The 26,873-nt window shown below is 45.9% G+C and overlaps 1 protein-coding gene across 1 annotated transcript in view; it reads left to right on the forward strand.

The window, feature by feature from the left end:
- auts2a (activator of transcription and developmental regulator AUTS2 a) overlaps positions 1-26,873 on the forward strand; it is a 415,680-nt gene that overhangs the window by 375,072 nt on the left and 13,735 nt on the right. The window contains 2 exon segments of the mRNA XM_069668725.1: positions 24,186-24,541; positions 24,543-24,739. Of these exon segments, the coding sequence (XP_069524826.1) occupies positions 24,186-24,541; positions 24,543-24,739 (553 nt within the window).

The following is a 26,873-nucleotide window of genomic DNA, read 5'->3' on the forward strand; positions in this document are numbered from 1 at the left end:
TGTGGCGTCCATTGGGGCGGCTCAATGGCCGTGCTTGACAGGGAGGTTTCCTTTTGAACGTGCTCCTCTGTGGGCTGATTTGGTTCCCTTGAAAGGATTAAGGCCCCTTTTGTGCAGCCTAAATCAACACAGGGGCCCCCCCTCTCTCCTCCTCTGTGAAAGGACCTGACTGGGGAAACAGTACACAAAATACGCTTTCTCTCCTCTCCATGATAGTCCACTCTCTCTCTCTTTGGCCCCTTTCCCCATTTAAATACCCCTTCTTTTCTTCCCTTTTACCACCCTGTCCCCTCCTCCTCTCCTGCCATATGCTAATGTTTGCCGCCGCTGCAAAGAGCGAGTAAAAGAATCCAGGTGCAGGGAGAGCCAGGACCTCTGGTATTTTTATGGAGGGCGGCGTTGAGATTAAAAGAGTCGGGTGGGTTTTTGTTGGAGGAGATTACCATTACTCCAACACAACCGAACCTCTGTCGAGAAAGTGCTCCAACAAAAACGGTGCTAGAGGCTCGTTTGTGGGACGATGAGCGTCAATATTTGCAGAAAGGCAGGTGCAAAGAGACCTGTCCCAGGGTGTGTGTGTGTGTGTGTGTGTGTGTGTGTGTGTGCGCTTTCTTGTTGGGAGAAATTAAATGCTCTTTGAGCTGTAGGCTTTAGAATAAGGCTGAAATAATGCAGAAACAACTTCCAGACAAAGCTACGGCTCGTTTATTTTACAGTGTTCTGCAATAAAGGAATAGTTTTGGCTATGCACAGAAGAGAAACTTTAACCTTGCAGCTGCAGAGCAACTTGCTGAATGTTCGTAGGCAATCGTGTAAGAATACAGCTTGACTCAGAAAAATGTCAGTGAAAGATACAAACACACATTTATTTTTCATCAACTTCATGAACTCAGGCCTTTTCATCCTGACCTTCCTTTAAAAGAGATAACTTTAATCTATTTACAGTTTAAACTACATGACAAACTATAGGATAAATCACCAACTGCCACATTACTGTACAAAGAGACGCTCAGGGTCCTCCCTTATGAAAGAATCAGGGCAGTTCTCAGGGGTATGAGAGGTCCTGCACTGAACTGTCCTCTCCTCTGTTTGGTTACTTTTCTGGAGAATTGCCTCTGCTAGTGTTGAGGGGCAAACACTTCCTGCAATGGCAGCAGCTATCCCGAATAAACTCATGTGCGTCCTTCTCCTTTATCTTAATGCTTAAATACTGCTATGGAAGTGAAGATAAGTCGATGTGATTATTATATACGGATACATGTGTATGCACAGCCTCTGCATGACTCTTTTCTTAAATAAACAAACAATAATTATGTTTTCAAAAATATAACTGGAGCTGGGGCATCAGTTTAGCTCAGCGGTTAAATGGCACGTCCCACGCGCAGAGGCCACAGCCCTCGACGCGTGACCCGGGTTGGACTCTATAATTCCCTCCAAGCACAGGCAGACACAAGCGGCTTTCCTAATAAAGGCTTGTCCTCACAATCCACCGTGAGAACTACACAGTAATCAAACAATATAAATATGACATAAATAGATAAACTAAATAACATGCAAAGTAAAATATAAACAAATAGAACAATGACCTCGTTGGCTGCATGCTACCTCTTTACAAGGTGATGAATCCTGACCACGCGAGAGCAGCCCAACCACACTTCAAAATAAAAGCACGACTACTTATACTCAATGACATAATGAAAGGCTTTGTATGTGTAACATAACACCAGCTTAAACACCAAACAAATAGTTTTTACATTAATTATGTAGATAATACAATGGCAACAATTACAGACTCCCCACTCTCTCTTCCCGTCTCTCTGACACTATCGCCTGCCCTCTCTCTCTTAATAAAGACATTAAAAGGCCAAATTAAACATATATTAAACAATGTAATGAATCATCTTTGGTGCATATATAAGGACCTGTAGTTAAAGATAAATATACCCCATAGTTTGAGGTGTTTACGTCATAATGGACATTATTCTGAGGCTTATTTCAGACTCAGTGCCACTATTAAAAATAATACTGTGACTGGCTGGAACAAAGGTAAAACATGAATACACCTTAAACCCACAGATTACTAAGGAGGCCATTGTAATTCAGCTGATGTGCAGCTTTGGTAATGACCGACTGTTGGCTTTTTTTTCTCTGCAGCAAGACTAAAAAATCAGCCCAGGGCAACGTCAGGTCTCTTTGAAGACGCAGTGCTGGTCCCTCATCTTTTAATCTCACAGCCTTCTCACCTACTCAATAATTACACTGTATTTTTCATGCTGCCTCAGAAGCCACACTGTTTCTTCTCCCCTCTCTCTGCCCGAGGCCTACACTGCATTCTGAAAAGAAAATCCCACTGATGAGAATGTGTCTTTTGTGTTTTCAGACGTTGATTTGTTTTCTTCCCTTCTTTGTGTCGGCGTCACCTCGGGGCCGGCGGTGTCAGCCGTGCACGGTCGTCTAATGCGGAGCTTAAAGTCACCGTCGCTCCCTGCTTGCTTTGCTGTTTCCCTGCCTCTCTCTCGCTCACTCTGGGTTCAGTTCGCCCAGCATTGGATTTCATTAACTAAGAGTCATTAAATGTTAGCTCTAATTACCGCGGTTGTCGATGCGCCTGCAGGTGTCGGCTCGCTTACCTGATTCATTTGCTCTGCAGGAGAGAGAGAAAGCACCGATCAAAAAGAAGCAGTGAAGTCTATCGGCCACCGAAATAAACAGCTTTTTTAGAGTGTAAGCTGTGGGTGGAAATCGGTAACCAAGCCTTATTAAGTCTGTGACTGCTGTCCAGGGAGCGGATTGAAGTGCTGGGCTGCACAGATACTGACGATGACAAACTAGCAGAGTGTCACCACAAAGGCCTGCAGACAGATCTATCAAATGATTAAAGCCGCGTCCCAGAGCGGCAATATCTTGTCACCCAGTTACATTCCCATCCTTTATGATATTGTCAATCCTCAAGCCATCACAGAGGCTCAGCCAGCTCATTGGAGAGCGCGGACTAAGCTCACTGTGCATTGTTTGTGGAGCGTAGCCCCTGCAGCAAGATTAAGATAATGCTGGATGACATTTAGAAAGCTCCGCAGTGCCATTTATCAAGCGCAGGGCTGGAATGGTCCTCATTGGTTGTGCAACTGTTGAGTCTGGTGTGTGTCGAAAGATGGGATCTATTCAGTGTAGAAAGCATGTTTTAGACTAAAAGTAAAAGACTAGACATGAAAAATACAAGAATATGTTGTACTGTTAAGAGTTTCATTACAGTGATGTCAGTTTTACAGTGTTAAAACCTGGAATTATTACCGTTTACCGTTTGATTGAAATCCAAGAGCTGTCCAAAACGCAGACATCTGTTGGAAAATATATGTTAGATATTTAAAATACCGTGTAATATTTCCCCCATCTTCAAAATTATGGAATATTTTGTGTTGGTTACAGACAACCCCAATGAATCCATGTAATCTCGAAGATCTCAGTTTCGTTCTCGGCTAATGGTAATTGCGGGAGCACACTTCCCAGATATCCAGACAGTGCTGCATGTGTGACGTCCACGGTTGGCTCCAGTTGTAACTCTTGATTTTCCTGGCTGACGGTCGCTTTCCTTTTCAGACTGTTTGCTTCATCTGAGCGTCGAATTTGTTTCTTTTTCTTTGGATTTTCACTTCTTGTTGAAGTTGTATCTGTAGTCATCCATCTTTTCTTTGTTTGTTCAGCCATAGTAGATTACTGTTTACTCGCAACACTTGCAGAGAGCAGAAAAGCAGCCGCTTAGCTCCGCCTACCCTCTCTGGCAGACCAACCACTGCTGGCTGATGGAAAACGCGTCACTAACTGGGCGCCACTTGTGATTTTTTCCACAGCGTCTGTAATACTGCAAATGCAAAGGCTTTCACCAGTGGGCCATAGGCTCAATCACCATTGTGTTACCTCATTCGGTGATAGACTACATGATTACACGAATATCTTACAGATTATCACTTTAAAGGGTCATACATACGTGTACAAGGCTCTGTACAATCTGAGTGTCTGATTGCCTTTTACCTGCGTACAAGTTATTCAAGTCCCATTTAAACCACGTCACTATTAGAAACTAAACAGATTTTTCAGTGTAAGAGCACTTGAAGTTTTAAGTAAGAGTTAATTTAGTAGAAGTATTGGAGAAAATAGTCCCTGGTGAGACATCTCCTGCAGCTGTGTCTGCGATGTGAGACCGACCTCAGTGCGGGGGTGAATTGAAGTGCACAGTGTAGTGATTCTCAGTTCCCCCCCCCCTCCGCACAGCGCTGATTCCACCATGCTTTACTGGAGTTAATGTGAAAATGAAGCGGTGCTACAGCGAGACCCGGGGCTGACGCCAGCGTGAAGAGCGCCGCTGGTGAAGTGTGTCGGGCTTGAGTGCGTCTGTCACCGGGGGAGAGAGTAATGTGCGATGTGGAAGGTGTAATTTGCAGCGCTGATGGCATTGTTTAAAAAAATAGCGGAAAGAGAAAAGCGGAGGTGAACTTTTGTGGCAGATATCAGAGCTGAAGAGCTCCCTGGATTGTCATCGAGAGCTCTGCTGGCAGCGAAATTGCCTGTGAGCGTATTACTGGTGTGTGGGAGGGAGCTGAGGGCTTGTTTTTCTCTCTCGGCTTCATTCTCTGAGAGCTGGACTGCTGATAGATAGAGCTGTGTGCACTTCCAGGCCGTGGGCCGCCACCTGCTGTAATCTCAAGTGATATAGAGAGCAACAATCACGCCACAAATCACCCAGGCAGCTCCCTAACTCATTCAGCGGACTGGAAAGAGAAGGTTGGCCTTTCACAGCAGCAGCAGTGTTGGTTTACTGCCGCGGGCTGCCTGCGCTGCCCTCGTGCTGACCTCTGCCGTCTGTGTGGGTTTGTGTGTCAAGAAATGAGGGCTGCCTGTGGAACTTGACCTGATGCACAGTGGAAAGATGACCTGACTACCGTTGGCCTTTTCGTGCGTTCTGAACGGCTGCAGTCAAGGACGGTCTTTTTCTCTGCCAGGGGCCGGGAGGTCACACAAAGGTCGCTGCCCCTTCCCCCCCTCCGGAGACATACCTCCTGAAATGAGCATTGTTGTTGTTTTAGCCCGAACACAAGCTTAATTCAGATCTAAATGCTGCTTTGATATTTAATAACCCTGCATGTTTTGAGTAATAAGACAGGGATCTGAAGGATTCCAGTCATCATGGAAGCAGACTCCAGGCGTTTCCCCGCATGCTCTATGCTTCTGTTGGTTACCCGTCCCCCGCTAGGAGCATTTAATGCATCTCTAAGGGGGAAAGGAAGCTCAATATCCTGTGCTCCACTCCCCCCACCCCTCAATCCCTTCCTCTCCATGGCTGCAACTACAGAGAGAGAGGCTGTATTTCATGACCATGAAAGGGGCCGCTCCAGCCATGCCTCATGTGCTGACACAGCCAAACAAAGGTTAACAAATCAAGGATAGCACCGGCTGATTTACTGCCCCGCTGGTGCAAACAAAGGCCCAGCTACCCCCCCTCATGTCTGCAGCTCACATTTACTGTGTCTGTCTGTAGGCGGAGAAATATGGCAACATTTGCAAGTCAACATATTTCAAAATCACATTTAAATGTTTGTATTGATCACAGCTCATTAGTCCTGCTGTGGGCTGTGAGGGATCGGTCTTCCAGACTGCTTAGTTTGGTTTAAATGAGTCTTACATCAGCCGCATGAGAAAGATGTGCACTTTAAATGTACAACATTTTTATCAGGCTGTCTGTCAAGAATAATAACACTGCTTTGATGTCTAATATGCCAATAAGTGTCATGAACATCGAACAAACTTCGAAACAAATAGACTCTAAAGCTGCGTTTCAACTGCAGGAACTTTGTCGAGGGACTAAGTGCATTTCCACAGCAGAGACCAGGGTCCAAATAAAGTTCTTTGGACTTTATTTTGTCCTTCAAAATGTTCCTGCATGAAAGAACAGGGACTTTGGGGACTGGACCATGTCCTTCTAAGGATGCCGCCCCTGGATTGGGACACAGCTTATATTTACTTTTAGACCTCGGTGGAAACACAGACGACAGTGCGCTGGAGGAACCTTTTAATCCCTCAAAAAGCAGCTCCTTGTCGTATAGACCTTGGTTCTTTTGGTAGAAACAGGGATTAGGTCGCCAAAATGTTTGTTTTACTCAAAAAGGGTTTAAAGTCAAGTTAACACAGCACAATCAGACCACTATGCATCTCTTTTAGCACAATTCGTGTCTGTTTTTCCTCCTCGGTCACCTGTTACAGTCATAACACATGCAATCAGACTAATCATGGAACTTTAGGCAGGTAGCTCACTGAAGTAAACACGGGTCCAGTCGGTGCCCAATTGGTCAGAGTTTGTTGATGGAGGATCAGACTTAAGGAGATGTTGGGTCTGCTGGTGTGTACAGGTCCAGCAGCGTGGGCCGCTCTCCTTCCATCCCCTCCAGCGACACAAAGAGGTCATTCAGAGTTTGTTTCCCCGAGTCCCGAGGTTAGGGACTAAGTAAATCCATCCATCTTAATGCACTTATTTCAGCACCAGGAGAGCAGCAGGGAGACTGTGTAAACACTCCTGTATCCGACATGCCACGCTAAAACCCAAAGAGCCTGGAACCCATCAGGCCCAAATTGAAGGTCTACATCTCAAACACAAACATTTAAATGGGCTTCACTCCAGAGATCAAAGTGAAAGGCCTTCAGTTTTCCTGCTCGCCCCCCCCTGTGTCTGCCACACTGAGATATGTGGAGGTTTAGCAGCCAGTCGGATACTGTACATGTCTGTTGCTCTCAGGTCTCTGAGGGAACGCTCTGTGGCATGTTTTCTGTTGGTCGAGGTAAAGTAGAAAGATTTATGTAAGCAAGCTCAGTTTGTTCTGAAATGGTTGGGTTACAAAGAATAACTGAGGCCGACAAAGAGAGATGAGATTTCTTTGTCTTTGCTGATGTAGAAAAGCCTGTTTTTACTGTTTAGCTGCGACAAAATCCATTTTTAATTCATCAAATGTTGTGGAAAAGTGCAGTTTTCTAGCATTTTGGCTTTTTAATTTAAAATGTAATTTGTAGGAACTTATGAGAATAATTAGAGCCTTTTAATCTGGTGGGTTTTTAATGGGAAAAAATGGACTATTTCTTCTAACAGATTAATCGTTGCAGCTTAAAGAGAAAAACAAGTCCGTTACTTTGCACGCATCGCTCTTTGTTAGCCATTTTACTGGAAGCATGTCATTGACATATGTTGATGGAGGAGATGCTGCAGACGGGTGGAGGCTGATGGCCGTGCATGGGATGGAGGTGTTGAAAGCACCAGTCTCCTCTTCCCAGGAGAGCTTCCCCCCCCATCACCATCACCATCACCAGCATCCACTGATCCAATGTGACATCAGCCACTCTCCTGCCAACTGTGCAGCATTAACAGGGTCAAAGCACCATACACACAAGCACACGTACGCACACACACACACACACACACACCACTTATCAAGACCCAGCCATTCCCAGTGCACTGTTGGTGTGTTCAGGCCAATTATGCCTGTGTCAGTCTTTGGTCCCTGCGGCAGAGGTGACATTGCCAGAGAGGGAGAGAGCGCAGTCCGCCTTAATGAGGCCTCATGGTGGCTTAGAGGTGTGTGTGTGTGTGTGTGTGTGTGTGTGTGTGTGTGTGAGTGAATATGTGCATGCATAACAGCAGGAGTGCTGGTCTGGAATCATCCTCTGTTCTATCTCGACCCTCCGTGTGTGTCTGACAGTCTCTTCCCCTCTCAAGGTCTTCCCCCTGCAGCCATTCCCACCTCGCCTCCTCTCCACATCTCAGTGTTTTTAAGAAACCGCTGCAGTTTCATAATTTCCTCAATCCAACGAGCAGATTTGGGTCCTGGTGAACAATTTGAGGGCCGCGTCCCAGAAATGCAGCCCGGCAGCTGTGCAGACACATGTACTAAAACAGCAGATGGGATTAACACAGCGGATAAGATGTTACTGTTCGCTGTGAAACGATTCACCCGGCGGTGTTGGTGTTGCTTTGAGCTGCATGAAGCATGATTTGATCTCTGATGAGCGTGCTGAATGACAACCCAAAGTTTATACAACCACACATTTTGGGATTATACGGTCACGGAGAGTTTATTGGATAAAACAATGCCAGAGGGCCACCCGTACGTCAGCGTTTCAGCATGTGTTGTAGTGTTTGGACACGGCACCGGGGCGTAGATGTTTTTTTTCCTGCATCAAATAAACGACCAACGCTGTAATCTCTTTAATCCAAAGTAGCAAGAATTAATCAAAGAATTTCAAATATTTTGATCATCTATGAAAGGTTTTAAGGATTTTTATATCAATTATGTCAAACTTGAGGATTTGCTGCTTTTAACTGTTGCTGGTTCTACAAAAGAAGCTATTTGAAGACATCTTTGGGCTCAGGGAAATTTGTTGTTCTGAACAAATGTTTATTCAATTAAAGGAGCAGTTCTCCCCTGGTAAAAAGCCTCGTCAGTCAAAGCTGGTGTTCTCTGTAAACCATAGAAGCCATCATATTTGAAATTGGCGCCATAGCTGTGGAGAAAGTTGTACAAACAGCTTGTGGTTTTGCCCATTCTACATTCCTACAACACCCAGCATACATTGCGCCCCTCCCTCTGAAAGGAACGGCCCAGCGAGAGACGCTGGAGTGAAAGACTACCGGTGGATCGTCTAAAAACTCTTCAGGTCTGCAGTCTACATTTCAAACCTGATGATTCTGAACGAGACATCGGAGGCGGGCGTCCTAGATCGATAGTTTAGCGAGCTCCCTGGCCTCTACCAAATGACGCGTTTTACGCAGTCGGGCGGAGGTTTTCCAGGGCCCACTGGAGAAGCAGATTGCGCTCTCCAAAGGCACAGAGTGAAATTGCATTTTTTTCCTACCATAACGGCATTAGCTCCCCATGATAGCATGATAGGACTGAGGCTGAAAATCAGCAAACTGGTCCTTTAATAGAAGAATAATCTGCGAATGAATAAACAGGAAAATAATCATAAATTGCAGCCCTACTTTAATCTGTAACAGTCCCTGTAGGAGTCCAGTGTAAGGACACTTTAGAGCCAGACATTGTGATTCAACATCTACAGCCTTTTATAACTGTAGTGTTTACATAAGAAAGGGGAAGAGGTTGTGTGAAGGACTCTCTCTGTTTTCCTGTTCACTCCTGCAGCACAGAGAGACGACAGTCACCACTGTGGAAGTGAAAGTGTAAACAGCCTTTATGAGACACAGTGAGAGACAGAGCAGGGGGACTGTGATCAGGATTGATGAAAGCACGGCTTTAATTGCTCCCACAAGAAAGAGGTTATATTTTTGTTCTCTTCTCACCCTCTCTGATTCTCATAAATATGCAGGGCAGAAATAAAGCCCTGATGAGCCGCGGGGCAGATTACAGAGGACTACAGAGCAGCACCCGGGTTTGTTAGCAGCACTACACAGATCCCCTGCATGTGTTTCTGCTCCGCACACACACCGCCTGGATTTCATTTGTCTCAGCCCACCTTTCATTATATTTCCACAGGCTACTGACTGCACAGGGTCGGGGACTGAGAGGGCTGGGAAGTTGTAGTGGGGCTGTTAGACCTTTGATGCAACATCGCCCCCTGGTGTTGGGTGTGATCTCATATTGAATTGTGACTCCTGCAGAGTAGACACAGTAAACAATGTTTTTCCAAAAGGATGACAGCGTACCTGCAGGGAGGAAGGATGTTTGTGTATCAACATTTGAAGGGATGCATGGCCCTATTTCTAGTAGGAATTCAACCATTTCAATTCTAGTTTATTATATAAGTTACTTTCACACGCAGGCAGAGCTGCACCTGTCCTCTTATACTACACACACCAGCTGGCCCTGCCCCTTTTTGTTTCTGTCTCTCCTTTTCTTTTCATCATCAGCATGTTTTTTATAAGAATGCATTAAACAGGAGAGGTCCCTCAACAATCACTGTAAATACAGAGACAGACAACCTTTTGCCCTCACACTCACACCTACAGGCAATTTTAGAGTCACCATTGAACCTGACGAGCGTGTCTTTGGACTGTGGGAGGAAGCCGGAGTGCCCAAAGGGAACCCAGGCTTTTAGGGCATGTGCATTTGGTATAAACAAAGTGCATCAAACTGCAAAATGTTCCCTTTTATCACCATTCTTTGGTTCATCATGTCTGGTGTTTGGCCGTTGTCCTCAGCCGCCTGCCCAAACCCATCAGCGTCCGTTGGACTGTCATCATCTGTTATAGATTAAGCTGCTCCTGGAGGGGGCAATTTCATTTCGGGGATCCAGCAATCCCCACTTCATTCCACGTGTCAGGTTCTTACTGTAAACACTGTTGTACAAAAACCAAAATCCCAGAAGGGATTGGTTTTTCAGGCCTTTCAAGCCAAAAGCAAACGGGCCGTTCCGCCAGTGTGGGCTCCACGTCTGGTTTAGCTCTTAGCGTGCTGAGACCGGGGCTCTGCTGGGCCATTTAGAGGCAAAGCTGGGAAGCCGTGTTTGGAAGCTTTTTCCCCCTAAACCCTGCGCTCAGTCAGTGTGCAGTGTGGTGCTGTGATGTATGAATCCCCTGGCTATGCCTGACACTAGTGAGCCTGTCTGAGCCCATGTCTTCCAGAGTAGGAGGCCTCGGACAGAGGCTGCATTGTTCCCCTGAAGTAACCCAAGCTGAGGGCAGCCGCTGCCCAAAGGGGGATATCAAGTTGTTCTCTCTCCACCGACACAACAATCCTCGCTTAAGCTCCGAGGCTTGATGAGGGAACAGAGAGGCAGCTGACTGTTTGGACGACGGAGAAGTTCAAATAAACAGCTCAAATCCCAACCAGCCTCCCCAACACTAACCCTCCCACAGCCGTAGCTCATCACCGAGAAGCTTGCCAACAGCTCTCAGCTAATTTGTGGTGTTATTTTGGAAAGCATGTTGACGCGGCTGCGCTGAGGTTTCCTGAGAAAGAGCTCTGTAGCAGAGAAGAACTTAGGCCTGGTTGCATTGTGTTCCCGTCTTGTGAGGGATGGTTTACCATCACATCAGCAGACCACACAGCATTTCCACACTAGCGGGAAGAAGGAGGGATGAAAGTGGAGAGGATAGGAGAGGAGAGACGGCCATTAACGGCGTTGTCTTCTCTGGGTGTCCCGCTAATCCGACTGCAGTGAAACCTGAGGAAGGGGGTAATGAGACGGCACTTGACACGCTCGCACAAAGCAGAGACACATCGGCTGCTTCTGCAATGCCAGTGAAGATTTAAGAAGAGCAACGGCTGCATGCAAACTGATACTTTACCATATTTCCAGTCGTTAAATCCATGCATTCAAGCTATAGCCCCTGTAGAGTGAGTTTTTCTTATATGGTTTTAACACTCATCAAATCGGATCCTTGCAGCCTGTTTGTGCTGTGTGTGTGTGTGTATGTGTGTGTAACACCAGTTGGCCCCATTTGAAGGAGAGTGAAAGAGGCCCAGACTGATGACTCTCTGGGGACAGATTTCTCTTTCCAGTCCTCCATGCCTCTCTCTCTCTCTCTCCCCGGTGAAATCATGCTGGTGTCAGTGTGTCAGCCCGAGCTGTCACTCTCCGTATTGCTGCGAGCCAGTTTCTCTCACACTCTCTCTTGGCTGGAGAGAGAGAGAGAGAGACAGGGGGGAGTGCGGGAGAAAGACAGAGGGCTTTTTCTACACTTGACACAGCGGATAAGCAGCTTCAACAACCCTTGATGCAATTGGAGAGTCTCAAAAGAAGGAAGGAGAGAGCCAAGACTGTCTGTCACCTCAGAGGAGCCAGCTGTACACTTAACAGACCCCCCCGTCATGGGCTGGTTTGGTACGGTCTGCTGGGCTTAGCTGACAGGCTGACAGGGCATCATGGAGGACAGGCCAACACTGAACAGAGCCATTCAGCGGACTTAGAGCTGGAGCTCAACCAGGGTGGCATTGGACCTTTTGACTGGTACAGTTTCTTCGTGTGCGTGTGTGTGTGTGTGAGAGAGAGAGAGAGAGAGAGAGAGAGAGAGAGAAAGCAGAAGGTGTTTATGAGCTAGTGTGAGTTTTTATGGGCATGTGACTGTAAGTGAGATGTAGGCATGTCTGTGTTTGAAGTTTGTTGGCTCAACAGGCGATTGTCTATTGTTCCTCTAAGCTGCCACAGTGACTGACAAGAAACACATGTTGCAATGCCAGTCAGCGGGTTGTGAAACGCTGACAGGCTGGAGATTGTAGTCGCTGTTTTCAGACTTATTTTTGCTCTGGTTGTGTGAGTTGAGAAATCAGTTTAATTTATATTCTTTAGACGCTGTAAAACCAGTGAATGTACTCGTGTTTCCTACGGTGACGGCAGGATATTAAAGCCCCCCTCTGGTGAAAATCCAGTGTTCAACCATGGGGTGTTCTTCATGTGGTGTTCCTCATGTGCTACAAGACATATCAGGTACAACACCAGCAGTCATCTCCATGGCTGGGCCTGTCTGCTTTTAAACTGCAGTGTACCAAGGACAGGCTGAACAACACATGTTCAGATTGGTAGGTTTGAGACGTCACAAACCTAAGGAGCCAATCCTGTTAATGGACGGGGTGATGCATATCATTATGTGTAACCTATGGCAACCACTACTACTACTAATCATTTCAAGCTAGCTAAGTTTCAACAAGTTGCCACTAAACAACGGCGGAGACGTGTTCTGTTTTTGCAATGGAGGCGGTTGGAAATGTGCATAGCGGGCGGGGCCTATGCAGAAGGAGGAGATGCCTCGGGAGGATTTTTACAAGGCAATTAAACGTGTTGTGCAGAAAAAACATCAGACACAATTTATTATTTCAAGCAGAGCCGTTTATATGTCTTAAAACATGACTGTAGCTGCTCTTTAAGCTGTGTTTAGGGCCAGGAGCGTGTGAGTCACAAAGCATCACAACAGCACGTCTTAAAAACGCCATCATGTACCAACCTCAAGTTTAAACAGCGCTCAAACCGACACATTATTTTGCAAGAAACCCATTTTCTTGAAGGATGTGCTGAGGTTTCAGGGTCAAATTGGTGCAATACAACACATTTGGAAATAAGAAACATCTATTTTGCTCCCACAAGCATTAATGCAGGAAAAGGAGGCTGATGGGAAACAGACAGACTAATACTTTGACTTGTGGTCTGAAATTCACCATATTCAAACAGCGGCCTGTTTCCACTGATGTCACGCTCAGGTTGCAAAGTTTAAATGCTGCAATGAAGTCGACTGCTGTGCTCCAGGTTGCATATGATATAAACATAGGGAAGTTATTTGTTGTTAGCCACCTTCTAGCCTACTAGAAACAGGAAGGTATAAATCCTTGCTAATGTTAATGTTAGCTAGATAGCGGTTAAAGGTGCACATCTTCTGTCATATCATACAAGCAGCCACACATGTCTACAGCCACAGTGGTTGTGTGGGTACATATGCACACTATTATGATTTGAAAGTGGCAAAGGGGTGAGAGAAGTTTTACGGCTGGCTGAGGACGTGAGATGTTAGCCGACATGCAGGGCAGTGTGAGCCTTTCAGCAGCACGTCCACTCCGTGTGCCCCTCGAGGGAACAACATGCACACAAAGAATGGCCTCCTACCATCTCTCACTCCTCACTAGTAGAGATATCAGCCCCTGTGAGAAGTCCAATCAGCTGGCTTACGTACATGTGACATGTCTGAGGTCAAACGGTCTGGTTCGCTCCACAGCTGCCTTGTCTCTGGGTGTAGTTTTACACCGCTGTGACAGCGTTGCTGTAGACTGGATGGATCCTCATTACACGCTGCTGTTGTTTCAAAGCCTCACTGAGCCTGGGCATGACAGCCAAACCTGTAGAGGATCTGTCAGCCGCGGGCAGCAAGGGTCCCCCTGAGGGCTGCCCTGCACCGGCCTCTGGCAGGACAAGTCTGGCCCCTTGGCCGGCTTTCCACTCGGCCCTTCTGCTACTCACCTGTGCCAGCATGCCCATCATCGAGTCCCTGACCCCGCTCCTCTCCTGTTACGTTCCCTCCAGCCTGACCTCACACCCTGAGGGATATATAAAGATTTGTTCTCTAAAGGGGAGCTGGAAAGTGGACACCCTGCAGCCACTGATCCCACCGATACATCCTCATGTGCACACAAACATTTGGGCCCAGAGGAGCCAACTAAGGCAGCAGATTTTCCACATGCTGGCGGGGTGAGAAGTGAGCAGCTAGAGCCAAACACAGAACCAGTTAAGAGCCATTACAGGAGCAGCTGTAATCAGAGCTACTGTGGGTGGAAGAGTGTTTGTTGCTGCAGCTCTCTGTTAGTAAAAGGCTTCATTATGACTCGATCGCAGGAGACAGGGTGTGAATGGAGCTGGGATGGATACTAGTGAAGGTAGGAGACAGGACAGAGACCGTGTCTTTTCTTTATCTGCTCTTTTCTCTCACTCGTACGTCTTCTCTTCCTATGTGTCTCTCTCGTCGCACTATAAACATGTGTAAGTGCTTCTTCTTTGTGGTCTGGCGTCTGTCAGAAGCTCAGAACATTCAGTGGCTTACTGAGCCCAATTACCACAGATTGCTACCATTTCACAGAGGATCACAGTCACAGACGGGCTATATTAGAAAGGGAGTCAGGGGTGTACGTCTCGGTTAACCGCACCATGACATCAGTGTATATATACACACACTATTTATGCTTAATATATTTATATACGCACTTGATTTGCCTTCAAACTTGTAATATAAAATTCATAAAGCAAATGAGACAGGCATGAAATATAGATGTTAAAAAGGGAGGCTTAACAGCTCTCCCCCGCCTCCCTGCTGTCTTTTGGCCTTTTGCTCAATCACTGCTTGTTAAAGCTGTGGTTTGTGTTACTGTGAGCATGCTGTGGTATCCTCACTGGAAGACTACACATGTCACGCTCTCGCAGCCAGAATAGTTGGCTCAACTTCTCCCTCCACCCCCTCCTCCTCTCACTCACCTTTATTTCTGTTTAGCTTCCCACTCCCCTTCCCCAGCACCCCTGGGAGTCTAGCACTAATAAAACAGCTCCAGTCCGAGACCCTCCACATGGCGGGATGTCCACGTTGTGTAACCCAACACCCCTCTGGGCTCCGGCTTTAGAGAGCTGCTGACATGACGGAGAGTCTGGGAGGGCCAGCAGGGGAGCGTCCATCATTGTCAGGCCCCCGGCGCCCTGAGCTCCCATCCGGAGCATGTCCAACACGCATGCCTGAGAGCTGTGAACTCATTGCTGTGAGGCGCTCCGACACTCTGGAGACGCGAGGGGGTATCGCAGAGTGTGGTGTTACTGCTCTTAGAGGAGCTAATGCTGTTAAAGTCCTCAGAGCTGAGGAAGGGAGGGATAAGGAGCTAATAGACTGGAGATTCTCTGGAGGATTGGGCGATGAGATCAGGGAGAAAGCTTCCCCGGCTAAGTTTACCCACACAGGGTTTCAGCTTCTCTGTGAGCTGATAGCAGCAGACCAAAGTGCAAGTCTTAGCTCTTCTACTCAGCAACATGACACACGCAAACTGGTAGCTTGGCACTATTAACATGACAGGTGAAATTGACTACTTCCTGAGCAAAACTCCAAACTAAAGCACCTGTAGCGGTGCATGCTGGGACAGTGTCTCTGCACATGAATCAATTAATCCTTTGACAACAAGACTGTCTCCCCAAAAGGGATGTTACACCCCACCCTAAGCCAGCCCTATGGGGCTAACAACTATCCCCAATCCGACCCAAAAATAACCTTGTGAAACACCTTAAAAACCTTAAAAATCTCAAATACATGGGATTTATTCAAGAACAATCAAACAACCAAACATGAAACAAACATAAAATCCCTGCTGAGTGGCTGAACCACATCGGTCCCCACTCCAGAAGCCTCTGCTCTGTTGCAGTGCTGGTGGTAAATACTGTCACCTGCAGGGTTGAGACAACCGAAGGGGAAAAGGGACAAACAGAACAGCTGTGACAGAGTGATGGAGGTATATCCTGAATCCATGTGGAAGCACCCTCAAGTTGGAACTAATGCTCCGAATGTTGAAGAAAATCTTTGCACACAACTTGCGGACTTCACGTCATATGATCCCAAAACATGAAGATGAAATATGTCGTTGGGTTGATTAATGGGAAGCAACTAAAGATTATTATCATTATTCATTTATCTGCTGACATCGTTAAGTTTCTTCTTTTGTCGGAACCAACAGTCCAAACTCAAAGACCTAAAGTAATAATCTGAAGATTTTCATTTAAATAAGTCTGTTCAGTCTCTATCACCGAATGAGGTAACACAAAGGTGATTGAGCCTACGGCCCACTGATGGAAGCCTTTGCATTTGCAGTATTACAGACTGGCTGTCTGTGGCGAAATCTCAAGCAGCGCCCAGTTAGTGACACGTTTTCCATCAGCCAGCAGTGGTTGGTCTGCCAGAGAGGGTAGGCAGAGCTAAGAGGCTGCTTTTCCGGTCTCTGCAAGTGTTGCGAATTACAGTAATCTACTATGGCTGAACAAACAAAGAAAAGATGGATGACTACAGATACAACTTCAACAATAAGTGAAAATCCGAAGAAAAAGAAACAAACTCGACGCTCAGATGAAGCAAACAGTCTAAAAAGGAAAGAAACCTCAGCCAGGAAAATCAAGAGTTACAACCGGAGCCAACCGTGGACGTCACACATGCAGCGCTGTCTGGCAACCGTGGACGTCTGGTTAACAGGTTTTTGCACACGAGTAGGGTACAGTAATCAAGATTAGTTCAGAGCAATAAATCACCACACATCTTTGTAGCATTCGTTTGTTTCCCATATTATGACTTAAAGCTCGTGAATCGGCCTTAAAAAAGTCCTTGGGATAGAGGCTTAGAGGATTAGGGGAGTTAGATATCCGCTGATGTCAACGTTAGCGTCTTCACTTAGCTCCCAGAGAAGGAGCACACTCTCCTTGGTGTGTGAACACTGTAAGTTTCACACAGTGAATGCTGATTGAAGCCCGACTTTATTGGACTAATTTACAGTGTGCAGCTGTATCTAATAATCTGTGAAGTTGCTGTAAAGACACAAACACATGGACAGAATAAGTCAGTGCGTTTTCTGTTGGCCTGATGAGACGGAGGCTTTTATTCAGGCGAGTGAGAGCGAGCTCCGACAGAAACTCACGGCCTGCTGTTTATTGTTCTCCTCTGTGTGGGAGGGAGGTCTGCTAAAGATGTCTGCCATTAATGCGACTGCAGGCTTCATTAAGAACAAATAAACACAGCCTGGTCCCTCACCGAGGAGCTCTTTGGGGAACATATGCTGTCTTAACCACTGCTGAGGTCAGACACTGTCAACACTTGCTGCTCAATTACAACTCTAATTTTGTTGTCAAACAAAATATGGAGATAGAAGAGGAGCGCGTTTGCACAGTTTTCTTTTCTTTTTTTTCCCAGGGATTTAATGGTTTCCAGACGAAGGCCTGAGGGAACATTTTCTCTTTAAACATTCTGTATAAGCGCAGACTGATCATATTTTCGAGGGAGATTTTATTTAGCCAGCTTCTAAACGCCCAGCCCGGCACAGAGGGAGTCATGATTGTAATTAATGTTTACTAAGACATACCATGCAAGATTGAATTTTCAATGAGGGGCCACATATCTGGTTCAGCACAGTGTGCACTTTAATTGATTCAACTTGAGCAAACAGTCGGCTTCTCCCTGTTTATTTCTCTGTTTTCTGAGGAGAAGCTGGATGCTGATGTGTGCAGAGAGAAGACAAAGCAGAGGGCAGAAAATGTAACCTCCTCCCAACAACATCGTCATTGTTTACTGGTGCCAGTCCGGCCTCACCAGCCAACGCAGGCTTATAAAGAATATCACCACCAAATTCATGTTTTATGCTTCACCAGCACAATAGTGCAGTTTTACAGAGTCTTCAGGCCTGATTCTGCTTACTGCTGCACATCAGGGAGCAGGACAGAGAATACCACATGGAGATAGAGCGAGGGAGTTGCAGAGGCGACAGTGAAGGAGTGGAGCTCTCTGTCAGCGGTGACAGACAGCTCAGGGTTTTGGAGTTGTCATGCGTCTCCCTAGTAAAGCTTTTTTTAAAGTTGCAGTAGTAAGTGCCTCCGAGCTACATTTTTCATCCTATTCACATCAAGCTGAAGGCTGCCACGGCAAAGCTTTTAGACTGCCAGTCAAACAGTTAATTACTTTGTAAAATCCACAACTCTTACTTTAATAGAGTAATGAGTCGTTAGTAGATTTATGAAGTGTGTTCCTGTGTTGTTAACTTTCTCTCCTCTGATGTCTTTTTAGCTAAGCTTTATTGCCTTGGTCCAGACTAACACATCTCAGTAACTATTGTGACAGCTTGATGGACAGTGATGAAACGACTTGAGAAATATCTCAACATCTTAAAATGGTTATGATCCCAGATGATCAATGTGCAGTAACGTTACTTTTAAAAGTAACTTGTTACGTTACCTACTGAGAAAAGTAAGATGTTAGATTACTTAAGCGTTACCTTTATTATGCTAGCAATCTGACAGTGAACTGGGCAGTGGCATACAGTATTAGACACAGCTGTTTCCATGACAACAATACAACACAGGCACTTAGTCCCACCAGTGTTGTGGAGCTGTGTTTAGCTGCAGATGCTTCGTCACATTTGAAGTCGAGCTCTTCACAGCTGACGAGCACTTATCCTCCAGACACAGCTTACATTTCAACGTCATGTTGTTCTCGTCCCTTTCAGCCAAACATTCAGGATAATGTGAATATTTCCACAAAGTAAACGCTGTCCTCTCTGACATCTCGCTAGCTGAGTTAGCTAGCTACGCATGCACACTGACACAGCTGTGTTTACCCTTTGCTGGTACGCAGCTTCCTGCCAAGAAGTAGAGAAACAGAAACAGTGCTTCGGGGGAGTTTCAAAAGGAAAAGGGGAATATAATTTATTTTCCAGTAACAGATTACTTTTTACAACGGATTACTTGAATTACAGAATTTACGCGTTACGTTACTTGTTAAAACAAGTAATCTGAGTACGGATTACTTTGTACTGTGTTACCCCCAACAGATGATGAATCCTTATTAATTCAGATATCGTAGTTTGACTTAGTTGCACCATGAGGTTGACATTTTATGTTTGGAGTGGAATGTCTCGACAACATTTAACATAATTATCATATAAAAATATTCTGATGTTGATCTTTGATCTCAGGATAAACTGTACATTTTGGTGATCCTTTAACTCTTAATTTCGTGCCATCAGGTCATTTCTTTTTATTCATCCAGTACATCTGTTTGTGACCCTGTCCTTTTAAAAAGCACTTTCACCAGCATCACCTCTAGTTTGTGTTAAGGATTAATTAATTAACGTTAAAATAAGACATAAATAAACTGTACACATGTTAAAACTCCTGGTAATAAGCTGACATTAGTGGAGCATTAGCATGCACCACCTGCACAGCCTTAGACTCCTGCTCTTGTCTGTAACATGACCCAACCAGACTTCTGGAAAGTTCACCTACAGTGTCTCTGTTGTCATTTGGACTGTCTCCCTCCCCACCAGCTGATTGTAGTAACAGCTAGTGTTGTAGCATGACACAGGTAGAGGACAGACCTGCAGTCAGCATCCAGAGGTTACCTGCCATTGCATCATCCGGTGCCCCTCAGTCCATAATGCACTCCGCTCCCTCTAGACCTGCTCCTCCCTCCCTGTGAGCACCTGTTTCCTTTCTGCTCTCAGCAGTTGACCAGCTGTCAGAGCCTTCAGCACAGTTACTGTGATCCGCCTCCTCTTAACGCTTGTCTCCTTGTTGTGAGGAGACATGTTGACATACGTAGATTGCTATTGTTCTGGGCATTATCAGATGCTATCTTTGGTGCTGTTGTGTCTGTGGTTAAATAAGGTCACGGGTACACAAAGGACGGGCTGGCAACAACTTTAAATTTGGAATCGTAACAAAGCAAACTAACATTAAAAAATCTTTCATACAATTAACAATTCATAGATTTATTACTACATTGGAAAGATGAATAAATAAATTAGTGTTCTGGTTAGTTTAACTGTGATCCGTTCAGACAGCGGCCTCGTCTCTGAAGCCTCGGTACATCGGGTTCAGCCCCGTCTACGTTTCTCTGCTGAGTGAACAACTCTGACGTCCGTGCAGCAGCCACAGCTCAGCTGTCAGTCTCGTGGCTCCTGCTATGTGTTCGCTTGTTGGTTTAGTGTGATTGGAGCTATGCAACCCCTGCAGGGGTGAAATCCCATAAATGAGTGTGAAGGTTCAGAATGCATCAAGGCTCTATTTTGAGGAGGACGGGTGAAGGCTTGGGATGTCCCAGAGGTCTCAACAGCCATCAATTTGTCAGGATGTCTTTGGGCCAGGGTGTAGGCTGTCATATCCCCCCTCGCTCACATAATAGAGAGAGATCAGCAAAGTGGTTTTGGCACAAGTTTGCTGCTAATGTGTTTTTCAGAAGGACAGGTTCTGGCCTGCCAGTCACACTTGTAAAAGCTGATGTAGTTGGCGCTTGTTTGCTCATCATTTATATGGGCCAGGCTGTATCCAGTGATGACATTGAAATATAATATGCTAAATTAATCCCCTTATGTTCAGCAGTAATGGCCTAACACCATATTAAACTTCCTAATGCTCTGATCTCACTTTGCCAGGCCTGCTGTCACTCCCTGTGTGGATCACAGCGCTGTGCAAAGATTGGTTTAAAGGTTTGTCTCGCACATGGCTGCACCAATCCAAACACCTGGCTGATGAAGGTCAATTAAACAACAAATACACAGCTCTATTAGCCCTGCAGGCTGGTTGTTAAAGAAGCAGCACATTAAAAAGGGCTAACAGTAAATACAGCTGCATGGCGCTAATACGCTGCGCTCCACTGCGAGACAGTTACAGCAGAGGTGAGATGAACAACAGAGCATCAAAGAGGCCTGAAAGCACATTCACTTGTTTGGTATCTAATGTCTTAGAGCAGTTCTATTAAACTTCTAGCAGGAGGTTATTTGAATCTGCATACTTGCTTGTTTCCTTTGATAACAGTTAGGGAGGACTTGTCGTTGATATTGAATCTACAGCCGCCAACACTGAAACAGCAGCAGGTGGGAAAATCCTGCCTGGCTGCTTTTTTGTAATCACACGGAAAGCTGATCTTTCTCGTTATTATTGTCTCTGTCAATAAGTACACGGTTTAAAACAACGCAATCACACACATATTTATTAACAGTTTGTCTATTAAATATAGTGGATGCTCAACTTTTTTATGAAGTGGAAAAAATGGGGGAGGGTAGGAAGCAGCGAGGAGAGAGCTAGCAATCGTGGGTTGCTAATACTCTTGCTCCTTGTTAGCCCTGTTTGGCTTGCTTATCAGAAAACTGATGAGACGAGCCGAATGCGAGTCGAGGAGAACGCGCATCAGGCACAAGACATGCCTGATGTGTGTCCTGTTTTCATGACTGTAACTTTGGTGGGATGTAAAAATTGAAGAAAGATTTTCTCTGGACACAAAATAAGAAAACAACCTGGATTTCAAGAAGACTCGTCAAAATTTATTTAAATTTTCCTGTTAATTTCAAAATATAAAAACCATTAAGAATCCCTGAACAGACTGGTGTGTCCGGAATGATCAATGAAAGATTTATGTGATAGAAAAATGGTAACATTTAGTTTTCACCCACACTCATCATACTGTGTTGCTCTTTCACTTTATATTCATTCATCCAGCCCAGAGCTGTTGCCGATCTAATGATGACATGCCGCAGAGTTGCTTTAACCATGTCGGGAGATACAAATCAGGATCGTTGCTGGTGTTCAGCTAATGCAGTGTGAGCAGGAGACGGCTCACCCTGGGATAATGAGTTATCCCCCTAAGCCCCTCACTGGGTCCCCTGACATCCAGCCTTAATGAACGGCTTTCCTGTGCACACACATCCAGCTGACCCTCACCGAGGCCTCATGTACCCCCTTCGCCCCTTAAATCCGCCCTCTAGCTTTTGCTTCTCTGACTAACCAACGCACCCACAGGCCTCATTCTCCTCTCCGGCGCTCCACCGAGCAACACGTACTGAAAAAAAACTAGTGAGACGTTGAGAAACAGCAGCGCTCCATATTTTGAGTAACCCAAGTGGGAATTGAGCTTATTTGTTTCCAGGGATGAAGAAGACTGACAAATGAACCCTCGTGGGAGGGAAGCTGCTGTATGCTCCTCTTCTCTTCTTCTTCCTCCCCGCTCTGCCCGGCCCTGGAGTCTTCATTATGACCAGAATAGACACCTTCTTTTTAGCGTGTTAGCACATTCTCAAAACAAGCTGTGGACCTCGGGGACTGAGAGGTGCAGCGGGAGGCTTGAGAATTGGGATTTTCTCCTCTGCCCGTCTGCTGCGCTGAAGTTGTTTGCCAGCAGCAGTCTCTCTTGACCGGTAATAGCATTTGTAAGTGGAGAAGATTGACGTGGACGAGGGAGATGGATTCAAGGGCTGCTGGGCTTTTTTGTTCATTGATGCATGCATGCTCTGAGCAGGGATATGCTTCTGATTTTATATGCAGACCAGCAAAGATGAGATTCTTTGCAGAGATGAGTCTTTTTAAGGGTTAGTTAGCTGGAAACAAAAGCTTCTCTGCATTATTGTAGGGACCTTTCTTTTCTCTGCTTGCCAGAAGATGACATAAACCTTACAACGTGTGCTTTTTGTCTGCTGTCAGGCTGGCAGATGTCTCAGTAATCTCCCCCACACAGAGCAGGAGTCAATAGCTGTTATTGTAGATATTGATTGTGATTTGAATCAGGAATTACCTCCCCTGACCCTTAACTAGGACATCACATGCACCTGGGGTTGCTAATACCTCACTTAGCATTTTAATGCTAATGGACAGGGGCTCTCGTAGAGCCCTATCAGGGCAGCCTGCTCCCAGAGGAGTTGATCCAGAGGGAGTAGTGTGTCGAGGAGATGGAAGCCGCTGTGACAGGCTGCTGTCTCACCCAGGGGAACTGAGTCCCATCTACACCTCTTTGGCAGGTAAAGGATTTAGCCGGCTTCCCTAAGGGGGGAAGAAAGAGCCCTCTCTCCTGCCCTGAACCCCCCACTCCCCCCGCCATGTGAGGCCCGGGGAGAGTTAATTACAGTTTATGTATGCACTGTCATCCCCCATGAGCCTCTCTGCCTCTGGAGCGAGCTGACTGCTGATGTCTGAGCACTTTGTTCTGCAGGAGGAGGTCCCTGCAGAGAAAGACCCCGGACGGAGCTTATTAGCTATTGTTCTGTGTGAATTTAACATTGTACAGCGGTTATTATTCATGCTGTGGATTAATTCACACTTTGGACATAATGGAGTCCAACCAGAGCCTCTTATGGCAGGTAATTTGTTGGATTTTGGCAATTACTGAAAGTCCATATATTTAATCCTTAGCTTGTTAGACAGCAAGCTGAATGTCCTTCATGCTGCACAGGGAGGTGAAATAATGAATGAAGTCTTGTTTTCCTGCAGTGTGTCCTTACATATTTGGTAGAAATCACTCACAATCCAGTCTGTGTGTAGTTTTTGGATGAATATGGAGAAGTGAAAGAAAAGGAAGCAAAGGGAACCTAACACTTGTTTGATAATGTGTTTAATCTTTGCACAATTCAACTACAGATTGTTTTCTATACATGATCCCAGATGCCTCGTTAAAAACTCGCACCGCACTTCATCATTTTTGTCCTGCAAATGGAAGTGCTGTCATCCAGACCAAAACAATAACCTTGAGATGAAGGTGAGGATGTTCAGTGTTTGACACAAAGTGATTTAGCCTGAAGAAGAAGAAAAAACACATTTCAGCTGTGTAGTTTGTCCCCGGGGACGGTGTTAAAGGCTGGCACAGCTGCAAACCCCAGCAGGGCGTGTCAGCATGAGAGGGAACAGGAGGAAAAGCATGTGTGTGTCAGTTTGTGGGGCTGTCAGTCAGCCCAAAGCGCACACACTGAGCGTGGCAGGAGTCTACAGAGCGCCTGTAGCTCGCAGATACACATAATCTTTGTTAGAGCTGGAGATGTTCAACTTCAGTGATCCATAACCTGAGGAGGAAAAGGGAATTCGGCTTCTATACATTCAAAGAGCCAAACATTTGTGCTTTTTGTGTGTGTGCCTGAAAGCCACAGTCTGACTGGGTCTTTCAGTTGCACCACAAGCTTGAAAATGATTTTCTTCACACCGTTTTCTCTCTCTGTCTCACACAGTTCCAGATTTTGGCATCCATGTGCTCTCCACCAATGGCAGCCAGGAGCCTCATGGCCCGGGCCTCCTCAAGGTGTCAGGCCTAGAGCGCAGTCAGGAGAGGAGCCAGGAGAGCTGCAGGGACCCCCAACCCCCTGCATCCAGCAGCCCCAGTCAACCTCTGCCCCCTCAAGTCCTGCCCCAGCCGCCCATCCCCCAGCCCCTGTCCCCTCGTCGGACCCAGACGAACGGCCCTACACCGGCCCCGGCCCCCGCACACCTACCCCCACGCTCAGAGGCTCTCCCCAGGCCTCAGACGCCCGCAGCCCTGCCTCTCGCCCAGGGCCAAGAGCCCTCGCCGCCCCCCCCCTCCCCGTCCCCAGCACCAGCCTGAACTGCTGTCCCACCCACGGCCTCCTCCAACGCCCAGCCTTCACCCACATCCGCCATCTCCTGCGCTCCCCACCCATCACCCTCACCAGCAGCACCCCAGTCAAGCAGGGCCCCACCGGCCCCCGTCACGCTGCCACCCCCGGCCCCTCTCTGCGTACAACGGCCTGAACCTCAACGGCCACAGGTGAGTCTAACAGCACACAACCTCACGCAGCCACAAATAAGGTGATTATCAAAAACAGTCACGTCTGTCGTGTCCTCATGCGCTCTGATGCAGAAAATTGTGTGCGGGGAAAAAAGACGACAAAAACCTCCATATTCACACATACTCGAAAATACTAGAGCGTCTCTCGAGCTGAAAGTGCGCATGATGCCCGATCAGTATGTAAATTGCTATCAGGGAGAGCTTCGAGTCCCCGAGCCAAACAGCAGCACTGATTATTAACAACCGAGTAAAAGGGCCACAGAGCGCCCTGAGTGCCTGTGATTTATTAGCCACCCACATTATCATCGGGGCTGTGTGTAGATTCTGGCTGTATGTGCCAGAGTTCAGTGCAAGCTACAGAAATAATGCTGTTTTATTTTACTCAGGAAGGTTATTTATGTATGAGAGCAGGGGAAGTTGGGCTATTCCTCCTTTTAAATACTTAATAAGTCTATTTCTTATGTTGAATTACAACATGATCAGAATAAATATTCACATTATTAACCCTTTAAAAATTAACCTCCTGCAGTGCAGTTTTACATGGTCCTGTTTAAATTGATGTAAAATAAAAACAATCATTGCTGGAGACATTTTTCTCTCTGCAGCGGAAAGTTTAGACTTCAATCTTTTGCGTCATTATGTTTTACATTTGTGGATTATTTTTTTACATTACATGCTGTAAACATCATGTCATGATGGTGACCATAAAATGGTAGCAGGAGATTTTTTAAATGATCCTGTTTTAATTGATCTAAATTAAAAGCTGTAATAAGTCGAGCTTTCATTGTTTTTGCATCAAAAAGCTAAAGGTTCTGTCTAGGGCTGCACGATGTAATGTTTAAAGTGGATATATTTTAGCTATGCTATTCATTTTCTATTATTCTAATGTGTTTTTGAATCACATTGGTGAAGTTTTATTTTAAAAATTGTTAACATTAATTTAATTAATTATTATTATATTATTATTATTTTCCGAGCCTCTCCTTCCTCCTGAAACAAACAAGCCATTTTGCCAATTAAAGGTCAGAAATTAGCCATGATTGGCTGACAGTATTTGGAGTGACCGCGTAGCCCCTCCCCCACATGTGCGATCCCATGTGGGAGAGCGGCGGCACTGCACCGTCACTCCAAAGCTGTAGAAAACATGGCTGCTCTAGGATCGGATATTTGGCCTTATATGTACGAGCCAGAATCACCAGGAGGTATTGGAATAGTGAGATGAAATCTTGACAACGACTTGACTACAAACTCGTGCCAGAAGGCAGCCTGAGGTGAATGACGGTGAATGACGATTGGTCGATTTCAGTGAAAGCAATGTTCTACGTAGAAACCTGCAACTGTTCTGATCGGCCCATTTCAGAGGCCACATTTTTAAACATGTCATTCTGGAAAAACACAGAATTATACAGTTTTCACTTTTTCACTGTGAACAATAAACACAAAAATGTGAAACCCATGCACAATATGAGAATATCCATTCAAAAGATAAGGTCCCTTTAACAATCACACTTGCGATGTGCGCATGTGCAATAGTCACATCTCAGGATGTGATGGTGAAGCAAATTAACTGAAACCCGCCAGGCTGCTACTTTATTGTTGCTCGGTCCAAAACGAAAACTTACCGACTTATCTACGAGAAATGTCCGTGTGACATCACATTAGTGCAGCTCTTCATCAGAGCACAAAGTGAACTGACCACTGTGCTACAGAGTCTGTGTGTCACCTGCATGTAAACTGTAAACAAGCATGCGACACTGCTGCTATCATCATGTCGGATGATCGAGACGCTCCGTTACGCGAGGTGGCTTATAAGTGAGAGTATTGTAGAAGAAAACAGACTTAAGAGTCCCAAAAAATAACAAGTATGTGTAGCCTTATTAATTGTCCATATGGGCATGAAAGCATTGCAGTATATATCGCAGAACAAAGTGTTATCCCAGTGTTTTCCAACATTGTGCAGCCCGAGTTTTGCCTTTTTGGACATTAGGTTATAAATTTGTTGATGATATCATTAGTTTACGTTACACGTGTCACTCGGTGAAAACAGCCCAAACAGCGGGAGGCAACTGAGAATCCTGTTTAAAATGACCTTATAATAGAGCCAAACTTACAT

Source organism: Semicossyphus pulcher, unplaced genomic scaffold, assembly GCF_022749685.1.
Source record: "Semicossyphus pulcher isolate SPU_LCO1_2020_fin unplaced genomic scaffold, fSemPul1.0.p SCAF_10, whole genome shotgun sequence".
NCBI classification, from domain to species: Eukaryota; Metazoa; Chordata; class Actinopteri; order Labriformes; family Labridae; genus Semicossyphus; species Semicossyphus pulcher.